General features: G+C 43.2%; 1 protein-coding gene across 3 annotated transcripts; it reads left to right on the plus strand.

The window, feature by feature from the left end:
• Positions 1 to 5453: 5453 nt before the first annotated feature.
• Positions 5454 to 10361, plus strand: LOC133822772 (serine/threonine-protein kinase STN7, chloroplastic). 3 transcript variants are annotated; one of them, XM_062255213.1, is made up of 11 exons: positions 5454 to 5944; positions 6022 to 6108; positions 6334 to 6375; positions 6471 to 6593; positions 6738 to 6836; positions 7015 to 7183; positions 7279 to 7372; positions 8898 to 8991; positions 9101 to 9157; positions 9445 to 9858; positions 9980 to 10361. In XM_062255213.1, exons 1-11 carry the CDS (start codon positions 5507 to 5509, stop codon positions 10139 to 10141), a joined length of 1779 nt encoding a protein of 592 aa, XP_062111197.1. In that variant the 5' UTR covers positions 5454 to 5506; the 3' UTR covers positions 10142 to 10361. The 3 variants fall into 3 exon arrangements, with proteins under 3 accessions (XP_062111197.1, XP_062111199.1, XP_062111198.1); XM_062255215.1 differs by lacking the exon at positions 6334 to 6375 and having other exon boundaries at positions 5455 to 5944; positions 6474 to 6593; XM_062255214.1 differs by lacking the exon at positions 6334 to 6375 and having other exon boundaries at positions 5457 to 5944.
• Positions 10362 to 10985: the final 624 nt, after the last annotated feature.

A 10985-nucleotide genomic window follows, 5' to 3' on the forward strand; every position in this document is an offset into this window, starting at 1 on the left:
CCTTTTTGGCTAGACGGCGTGGCGGCCGCTCTAGACTTATTATTGTTGTTACCATATAATGGCTAGACTTATTATTGGCTAGACGGCTTGGTGGCCGCTCTAGACTTATTATCATCGTTACCATATATATATATTTTTTTGTAAGTCCCTAAGGCCTCTTTGATATTCACAAGGGTAGCTAATCCTTGTGATCCCAGGAGATGCCTTGTAAGGACTCTGCTTAAGGCCCTGATATAGGGGGTCCCTCTGGGATCCCCGTTGAAGGGTCCTTTTTAGGGTCCTCCTGATAGAGGGTTGTTTTCAGGATCCTCTTGGTAGAGGGTCCCCCTTAGGAGTTAGGAGGGCAAGGGGTCCTTTTTAGGATCCTTCGTTAGAGGGTCCCTTTTTAGGAGCCCTTTTTAGGTTCCTTTTGCTGGCTGCATGTTCTTGCTCCCTGTCCTGCCCCCCAAGTGCTTGGTGAAATTTATTTCGGCAGGCACTTTGGCTGATGCTCGTGCAGCGAAGAAAATAAACACAGGAAGTAGCAAACAGTTTCATTCATAGCACGCGGTTTACATCTAACTTTGTAAATAAAAAGGGGGGGTTACATCTAACTAGGAGGCTACCTAGGGTAGCCTCTTTGATTCTTACTTAAGCTAAAATAACGAAGAACAAGCTAAACATAGGTTCTTTTGGCACTAAGAGCCGAAGCCTTGCTGGTAGCACTTCTCGAGAGGCTCCGTAACCTGTGGGTCCAATCTTGTGCGGATCTAACTTGTGTGGGTCGCTTCTTCATGCACAGCCATTGTCATTGGCATGGATGGTTTGGTGGCTGCGCAGAGGGACATGTTATAGCATTCCCTCGCTTCCTTCTGCTCCCCTTTCACACATGCTACTCCCCCAGGGGTAGGGAATTTCATAGCTAGGTGATACACAGAAGTTATCGCCTTCAATTCTCTCAGAGAGGGTCTCCCTAATACCGCATTGAAGGCTGAGGTGCAATCTACCACGACGAAGTTAGCCATTACGGTGGTTTTCCTGGGTTGCTCCCCCATGGTGAAGGCTAATTCGATTGTCCCCAGGGGTTGCATCGAATCTCCCGTAAACCCATACAAAGTCGTAGTGCAAGGCTTTAGGTGACGGAGGCTCAATCCCATCCTTTCCGGCGCCTGTCGATACAAGATGTCCACAGAGCTCCCGTTATCCACCATGACCCGATGTACCCTCATGTTAGCTAGCTGGGCGGTTAGCACCAGGGGGTCGTTATGAGGAAAGTGCACCCCCTGCGCATCTTCTTCAGTGAAAGTTATTGAGTCATTCTCGCCTTTGAAGCTCTTCGGGGGGCGTTGCTCCAAACTTAAAACGTAATGTGGTGGACTTCGTCGGGCCTCCTTGGCATACCTGTCTTGCCCTTTCCTAGAATCGCCTCCGAATCCTGGTCCTCCAAAGATGGTCCTGACCTCTCCTTGCACTTCCGGGGCCACCTCACGTGCCCGCGGCGGGGACACTCCTCCTTCTGGCTTCTGGTTATCCTTGCGCACATACCTACCCAAATGTCCCCTGCAGATGAGTTCCTCAATTTCTTCCTTTAAATGGATACACTCTGCCGTGGTGTGACCGGTATTCTTGTGGTACTGGCAGTATCTACTAGGGTCCCTTTTGGACCGGTCCTTTCTCATTGGTGGGGCCTTTTGAAAGGAACTCGATCTTCATTGGTGAGGTAAATGTGCTCCCTGGTATCTGTGAGGTCTGTGTAGTAAGTGTAAGCCGCTTGCCTGTGATCATTCCCCTGTTTGGTTTTCCTCTGGTGGTCATCTCTTGATCCATCGTATGCCATTTTCTTCTTTGCTACATTCGACCCGTCGTTAGTTGGGGGCTTCGCGTGGGGCTCCTCCTTTCCTGACTTTAGGTTTGCATGGCCATCCTCCACACGTATGTACTTCTGCGCTCTCTCGTAGAAGTCGTCTAAGTCAGTGACCTCCCTCTTCAGCATGTTGTCCCACAACTTGCTTCCTGGGAGCACCCCGGCTGTAATGGCCATTTTTAGCTCTCGGCGAGTCAGGCTCCCCACTTTCGCGGCCTCCATATTGAACCGGTGAATGTAGCTTTTCAGGCTCTCATTCTCCCCTTGCTTCACGTTGGCCAAGCTGGTACCTGGCATCGTGTAATCCCTCACGGCATGGTGCTGTTGGAGGAATTCGTCAGAAAACTGTTGCCAGGACCTGATGGACCCTGGCCTTAATCTCTTGAACCACTTGTAGGCGGGTCCTTTCAAAGTGACGGCGAAGCAGTGGCATCTAGCTCCACTTCCAATCCCTCTCAGTTTCATCAGATCGTTAAACGCATCTAGGTGGTACTTTGGATCCGTGTTCCCTTCGTAGGGGGTCATGTTGGGTTCCTTAAAGTTGGCAGGGAGCCGGATGGCCTGAATCTCCCTCACGAAGGGTGACTCATGGTCGAATTCTTCCTCATAGACCTGGCCGCCTGATGCGGTGACGATCTTGCTTCGCAGGCTCTTCATCTTCGTGTCCAGGTCCTGCCTCCTCTTGTTTAGAGTGTCCCTCAAAGCAGACGGGCTAAGATCCGCCTTTCCCTTGCCCTCTTGAGGGGCCATAGGGGGCGTGGTCCCTTTTCCCGCCCTCTTTTTATCGAGCTTCTCCCGTAAATCTGAGGGTGCTCTTTTAGAGGTGACCTCGTCCTCATTGTGAGGGGCAGCATTGGTCCTCGGCGCGGGTTTCTGGGCCTGCTTAGGCGGTTCAGGGTGCTCACGTTGCTTCGCTCGGGGGGTGTTACTGGTCGAGTGTCGGGTTCTCCCATCATCTACTGGTACAGTGGTCTCCACCCCATCCTTGCCCTTCTCCTTCCTCTTAGGCAAGGTCACGCTCGACTTACCCTGTAACAGGCCGTTCATGACCTCTAGCATGTTCTCCAAGGTGGTCTCCAACCTTTGGTTCTTACGGTGGAGCTCACGTATTTCCTCTTCATAGAACCGAGACTTCGAACTTGAGCTCACGGAATGGACCCGGGGATGCTTATCATAACTACGGGCAGCAGGGCCCGGGTCCTGCCGGCCGGAGTTCGGTACCTGCGGTGGTTTTGGAGGAGGGAACTCATTAGCATTTCCCGATGGTGCTCTTGGAGGACTTTCTCCAGGTGGGGCGGCCGGTGACGAGGCCACTCTATCACCTCCGTGAACCTCAGGGTCCTTCGGGGGCTCCACGTCTCTAGGTGGAGGAGCGTCCTTCATGGAGGCCTTCAGCTGGACTCCGTTCAGGTGAACCTCTACCTCTCGTGGCTCCCTCAGTCGCTTTGAATGTCTTGGCATTTTCTTCTTGTTGGAAATAATGGTGGAACAGTAGCTTGAAACTAACGTTCCCACAGTCGGTGCCAAACTGTTGACGGTGAGAACTCGTCAACTAAGTTAAGTTGGAAAAATTATCAAGTCAAGATCACTAATGGAAAAGCTGTAGAAACTTAAACAATCACTCAAGAGCAATGATTTTACAATAATGAAGAATTCAGTCTTTCATTCACACTCAAGCCTTTTCTACAGTAAAATTTTCAACCCCCCTTCAGGTGGTGTTCCAGTTCATTTTATAGTAGGCTCTAATGGCCTTAGGTACATGGTGGTCCAGGAGACCAAGTGGTACATAAGTACTATGTCAGGGGAGTGGCTTCAGAGGTTATGGTCGTACATCCAGTACAGGAGCAGGTGTCAGGAGGATGTCTCCACTACTTGTCTGTACCCATGTCTGATGAGTGGTGGCAGGCATAGTGGCGCAGGTGGTAGTGGTGTCGACTCTGACCCTTGGCCATAGACGTACGGGCCATAACTCTTATCCCAGCAGTCTCACTGGTACTGGTGTTCGTACTCAGTACTGGGTCGTACAAGTATGTCCTATTCGACTCGTACTAGAGCCTCTAAGCATAGGGGTCTTAAGGTGTAAGGAATGGGACCCTTGGTGCATGGCTCTACTTACGTGGCCACTAGGTGACGTAGCTCTCATTCCTTCGCGAGGCCCCCTTGGAAGGCTTATTGATGGCGCGGCTCTCTTGGCTGTTCACGAGGCCGAGTGTGCTGCGGACGCGACCCCCATGAGGCCATGGGCGAGGTCACCATGGGCGAGACCACTCCGGGGCCTAGATGGCGAGGCCACTTCGTGGGCATGGGCGAGGCCACCACGGGGCCTAGATGGCGAGGCCACCCCGTGGGCACGGGCGAGGCCACCACGGGGCCTAGATGGCGAGGGCACCCCGTGGGCACGGGCGAGGCCCTCGGACGCGAGGCGGCTGGTGCGAGGCTTGGGCGCCCGGACGCGAGACGTCTGGGGCGAGGCCCTCGGATGCGGGGCGGCTGGTGCGAGATGGTGGCACGGGCTTCGCAGCTGGGCCATGACAAGGGGCGTCGCGCACGGTGGCCGAGCGAGGCCAGGGGGCGTCGCGCACAGTGGCCGAGCGAGGCCAGGGGGCGTCGCGCACGGGTGGCCGAGCGATGCCCACGGCGTCGCGCACGGGCGTCCGAGCGAGGCCAGGGCAGCTTCACGTCTATGTCTTGCAAATGGGGGCCATATGGCAATGATCCCATAAGGCACGGGTCTCGATTTGTGGCGTGATAGCGTGATGACTTCCCGAGACGGTGGTGGCCCAAGGACCTCACATAAATCTCATATCTTGCCTTGGTGGAATTTAGGCGTCCACAATAAGAAATATTATTGGTGTTTAAAGTTATCTTGGGTATTTAATGAATGGGGTTTGGACTCCATTTTTGGGTTTGTTTAGTCTTATTTCCAAAATCACCAACATGTATGCATAACATTACAATCAGACAACTCTGGTTGTGGTGGCATAATGACAAATGATGATCTTTACTAAGGTTCTCTTTTAGGCCATCCAGAAATTGATTCCCACCAACCGCAGCAAGGTTAAACCTGCATTTTTAGGTTGAAATGCCCATAATGCTTGGTGGACTCTCTGGGGAGCCATTGCAAAAATATGAGCAAGGTCAAAAATACTTGCTTAACTTCACAAATGTCATTTAGTTTGTATAATCAGTAAAAGCAAATTTCACTAAATTAAAAAGTTATGGAAAAACAAAGATGGTATAGATCATTAATTAGACATTAAGTGAAATAAAAGGTAATAAATGAAAAATGAAACTAGGCTTTTCTTTCTACTAATAAAGAAAAATAGCAACTAAATTATGATATTATTAAACCACGTGAGACTAAAAATGATTATTTGAAAATCTGATCTCTCTCTCTCATTGGACATTATTCTAAGAAAAGACAGTAGTTTGAAGGTGGAAGGAAGCGAGCCCAGTAGTTTTCATCGACGTGTCACTTGTGGCGAGTGCCGAAGTATCAATCCGGTTGAGCGATTTCCCTCCACAAAAAATACCTGAATTAACTGTCACTATTAACAAATACTAGTGGTCTAAATTTGAAGAACATTATTCCTCCAATCCAAGTAAACCATTACATACTAAACTACTCTAATACTAATATCTATTCTCCGAACCCCAACGGCCATGGCCGCCACAGTTGCAGCTGGAGCTGGAGGAGTTGGTGTGGGTCTCACCAAGCTCCATCCGTACAAATCCAAGCCCAATATTACTTCTCCGTTTCTGGGTAAGAAGCTTACACTCAATTTCAATAGGATTTCAATAACTGATCCCAAAAGATTTCGAGTTTCTTCGGCCGTGGGAGGCGGCGAGCTGATCGATGCGGTCCGGGAGCTATTTCTCGGCGTCGGTGTGGGGTTGCCCTGTACGGTTATGGAGTGTGGGGATATCATATATAGAAGCACTCTTCCCAAACCTGATGGTTTGACGCTAACGGCACCAGGGGCGGTTTTGGCCTTGGGTGCTCTGTCTTACCTTTGGGCCACTCCCGGTGTGGCTCCAGGTTTCTTTGACATGTTTGTTCTTGCGTTTATTGAGAGGGTTATCAGACCCACTTTCCGGAAGGTCTGTAAAGTGTGAATTTTGATAGAAGTCTTTGATCGGATTTTTGTGTGTTTTGATAGTGGTTTTTTTCGTGATAGGATGATTTTGTTTTGGGGAAGAAGTTGGGAGAGGGAGCTTTTGGAACGGTTTACAGAGTTTCATCGACTAAGAATTCGTCTTCCAAGGTATGTATATGTAATATTCGACGAAAAGCCTCTACGCAATATGTGCATCAGTTTGTTGTTGTTGTTACTGGGGTCTGAGTTGCAAATATTTGAATTATTTTTCATCTATTTATGACTTTTATTCTTAGTTCAAAAGTTAATTTATGTAAATCAAATTTCAATTTTTACATAACCTAGTAAGTTATTTTTGTTTTGCTTATGAACTTGTAGCTTGTTTTAATCTAGCAAATTACACAGACGAAACGTCAATGTTCATACTTACGAGTAGTGAGTGTCAATTTTTCTCTTCCCCGCTTTTGTTCTAAATTTGTATGGTAGAGATAATAATGATTGATTAAATTTGTGGTTTTGCTGGTCATTAGAAGGAGGGAGACCTTGTTTTGAAAAAGGCTACTGAATATGGGGCAGTAGAAATTTGGATGAACGAGCGGGTGCGAAGAGCTTGTGCAAGCAGTTGTGCTGATTTTGTATACGGCTTTTTTGAGGTGTTGCTTCTATAATGACCTACAATACTAAATTAGCTTTGATTATTCAACTAAGATAATAAATCATTTTCTGCTTGATCAATTTGTTTTTACCCTTGAGCATTTAATCCCATTATTATAATTGTTGTCCTGAAACTGCTACAGACCTCTTCAAAGAAAGGGTCTGAATATTGGCTTATATGGCGGTTTGAAGGAGAGTCTACTCTTGCAGACTTGATGCAGAGTAAAGAGTTCCCCTATAATGTTGGTGCTTCTCTCTTAAGCCTTTAAATTAGCTATTACTGCTGTGAATCAAATACATTTTTGAGTTTTCTCTGCCAATTTAATATTGTAAGGTTGTGGATAACTAAATATTGATCCATCAAAGTATTTAATTAACTATCTAAACACTGAGTTTTAACTTTTTAAATTTAAATTTTAGGTAGAGACGATGATTCTTGGAGAAGTTCAGAATTTGCCTAAGGGATTGGAAAGGGAAAACAAAATTATTCAAACAATTATGAGACAATTGTTATTTGCACTGGATGGTCTCCATTCAACTGGGATTGTGCATAGGGATATTAAGCCACAAAATATCATATTTTCTGAAGGTAGTGCAATATCCTTTATATTGGTCAATAAAAGTTAGTAAAGCTCAATTGTTTTCAGATTTGTTGAACTCATGTACCCATTTTACACTGAGCAGGTTCTCGTACATTCAAGATCATTGATCTTGGAGCTGCCGCAGATTTAAGAGTGGGCATCAACTATATTCCAAAAGAGTTTCTTTTGGATCCTAGGTATCTTCTTATTCACTACTTATTTCTAACTAACTTGTGAGACAAATTAAAACATATTTTTCCCTGTGCATTCTTCGTTTGTATATTGTGGTTAGGCATTGGTTTTATTGTATTGGTAAAAAAAAAATCTTTTTAATCTAGATATGGTGCAGATGCCTGTAGGTTATGGTCCTTCTAGGTGTGTTAAGTCGAAGCAGTCCACGAACATGCTGGCTTTTTTACTTTTATCCTTGTTAGATAGATATATGTTTATGTCAATTTTATATTAAAAGAGTATGATTATTTCCTATATAACCAAGGAAAGTAGAAAGTTGACATATAATTTTCTCTGCAATTTCCTTTTTTTGCTTTGGATATAGAAAACATTCTTGCTATTATAAAGTGTTGTAGACTTATATATAGTTCTGATTTAGAAGAACAAATCATAAAAATCGATGCATGCATCATCTTGGGATCATTCAAATTAGGAGTGCTCAGGATCCAAACCAATCCAATTACCCCGAACCTATCCAATTACAATTGGATTGGATTTGAAAAGCTGGATGTTAATTAGATTGGATTGGTTGGCGGATAGGAGTGTGAAAATTCAATTAGGAATCGATTCATTCCAATTATAATTAAAATCTCTTTTAAATATATATATATATATATAATATATTATATGTAAATATATTTATTTAGATTGTTGTTGTTTTTGAATGCTATGTTAGTACTTTGTAGATATTGTTGCTGTGTTCAAGTTATGCTACTATGTAAGTACTTTAGTTATTGGTTTTAAGACATTAGTTTTAAATTCGAATGGTTTTGTTGTAAACTGAATATTTCAACGAGTTAATGTGGTGATTGTAAGTACTTAAAATGGTATTATTACTAAAATAGTGTTTAGTTTTTTGTATGATTTCTTTTGTATGCTTTTTTTTTTATTTGTTAATTATTTTAATATTAAAATTTAGGTTCAAAGATAATTGAATTGGTTAGGGGTAAAAAAGTTGGATCGGATTGGATGAGTACTATTTCAAATGTATTTGCCTAGCTAACTGTAGTAAAGCTTTTTCCTATTCTAAGCACCACAATTCGGTTCTCATAAACTGATTAAATTTTCGAAAAGCTAACTAAGAAGATTGAGGGAACCCAAGAAAGGAGGTTTGCAGATACAATGCTATTATGCTAGTTATAATGGCAAGTTCTTCATAATGGATAGCTAAGATCATAAACCCAAGGTTCAAATCCATATTTGGAATTTGGAAGAAGGGTTACACCTTTTTTTTTAACCCTCAGCAAAAAAAAGTCGTCAGTCTGTAAAATTTGTGCAACTTTCTTGATGATGAAGTGCTTATAAAATATCAAAAAAAACAAAGGTGATAAGAACTTCATCAAGCTATCTGAAGTTCAAAATCCTTGAAATAGCCTAATGATTTACGCTCTTTCTTACTAAATATCAAATATTCAATTTTTACTCAAAAAATTCTTTTTCCTTATATTTATGTGTCTTTTCATCATATATATATAATCTTTTTCTTTCCAGGTATGCTGCACCAGAGCAGTACATCATGAGCACACAAACTCCATCTGCACCCTCAGCTCCAGTGGCAACAGCACTGTCCCCAGTCCTGTGGCAGGTGAAACTTTGAACCATCTCAGCTTTTTTTATCCTCTACGTACTTTTTAGTTCCTTTATCAAAAGAAAACCAAGTTGGTTCGTGGTATTGACAAAATTTTTGTTTTCAGATGAATTTGCCGGATAGATTTGATATCTACAGTGCTGGTCTCATATTCCTCCAAATGGTAAGTGTTAAATGTCGCTGAATAGCTGTTATTACTACAGTTACCTATTACTTTAATTTTATTAGTTGTCATATTCAAAAAAAAGTCATCGTACATCTTTTCTACTATCATTTGTTAACGTAGAAAATTCTGGGATTTTAAAATGATTAAATCAGAACCTAAACTGTTCAATATATGTTCACGTGCATGTCCATATGTACAGACTGCATCCATATGTACTAGTACTGCTACAACTCATTTGGCTGGATCTGCACGGAAATGACAAACAAATCTTCTTCTTCTTGTAGGCATTTCCAGGACTACGAACAGACAACGGCCTCATACAGTTCAATCGTCAGCTCAAAAGGTGTGACTACGACTTGGTTACATGGAGGAATACTGTGGAGCCTCGAGCCTCTGCTGACCTCAGGAAAGGCTTTGAGCTTTTGGACTTGGATGGGGGAATTGGGTGGGAACTTCTTACATCGATGGTTCGATACAAAGCACGACAAAGAACCAGCGCGAAAGCAGCTTTAGCTCATCCTTACTTTAATAGTGAAGGCCTTTTAGCTCTGTCTTTGATGCAAAACCTCAGGCTGCAACTCTTCCGAGCAACAGAACAGGACTATGAAGAAGCTGCCAATTGGATTATTCGGCTAATGGCAAAATCAGGAACTCAGCAGGATGGTGGCTTCACAGAAGCACAGCTCCAAGAACTCAAAGTACGAATACCTGTAACTGCATATAATAAACTCATGTTTCTTTGTTTAAAGAGTCATGTCATGTATGTATGAGTATGGACTTTGGTTCTCTAATCGTTTTAAGTACTTGTGTATTGGTTAGGAAATTGAGCCAAAAAAGAAGGCAAGTGCTCAAAGGAATGCTCTTGCTTCTGCTCTTCGGTTTCAGAGAAAGATCGTAAAGACGCTGAACGAGAGTGTTGATGAGCTTAACAGACGCAGGAAGAGCCTATGGTGGAGTAGATGGATCCCAAGAGAGGAATGAAGGAGGTGGTAAAAGTACATATATATATATATTTTTTTATTTCTTGTAAATTTTGTGTAGCAATCAAAACTGACCAACTTTGATCACAGATCTGATATGTACGATCCTTAAGATAAAAGAAAATTAGCTGGAATCTGATATAAACATTCCTGGAATCTTTTGAACACACGTGTAAATTCTTCCACGGGTTATAAATTAATATAGCACAGTATTTTAAGAATTGAAACCAAGAAAATCATTCTTTACTCTTTATCTTTATATTGATTTTAGAGCTTTAATTAAATAAAACTTGTGTCACTTTCCTTGATACTGCTTTGCTCACCTATAAATAATGACTTGCATAAATTTAGTCTCACTTTATGTTTTCTTCTGTTTGGTTTTTATAACAAGGGGATAAAATAAAGTAAATTAATCTTTATTTAATTTCTTTTGTAGTCTTTGTGACTTTGTGTAAAAAATACTGGCAGCAAGAATTTTTTATTTTCTTTCTCCAATATTTTTTTTTTTGATGAACGAAAAGGGGAGGAGGGGGCTACCAGTGTAGCTCCCCTCTTTGGGCATTATCATGAGAGCTCCATCCAACCCTGCCCAGAAATGTTTGCCAAGACCCTATTCGACGGGTCGCCCCCACCTATGATGGGGTGTGTCACCTGAGCCCCATCGACCAACTAGTGCTAAAGGGATCCTTAGGGAGAGGCTAAAGGTGACTGGGCTGGTGCACTAAGTACTCACATTTAAGACTCCTTGGACTGTCGTTTTACACCGCCAAAAGGAGTCACCCAAATTCGAACCCCTGACCTCCAATAATTTACTTTATCTTTTTGAGATCAACATTATTATAAAA

This window comes from Humulus lupulus, chromosome 3 (genome assembly GCF_963169125.1).
Source record: "Humulus lupulus chromosome 3, drHumLupu1.1, whole genome shotgun sequence".
Taxonomy (NCBI): domain Eukaryota; kingdom Viridiplantae; phylum Streptophyta; class Magnoliopsida; order Rosales; family Cannabaceae; genus Humulus; species Humulus lupulus.

Coding starts and splice junctions, on each gene's coding strand:
- LOC133822772 (XM_062255213.1), top strand. CDS start 5,507: ATGGCCGCCACAGTTGCAGCTGGAGCTGGAGGAGTTGGTGTGGGTCTC. Junction 7,184..7,278: donor AAATATCATATTTTCTGAAG/GTAGTGCAATAT, acceptor TACACTGAGCAG/GTTCTCGTACATTCAAGATC. Junction 9,158..9,444: donor GTCTCATATTCCTCCAAATG/GTAAGTGTTAAA, acceptor TTCTTCTTGTAG/GCATTTCCAGGACTACGAAC.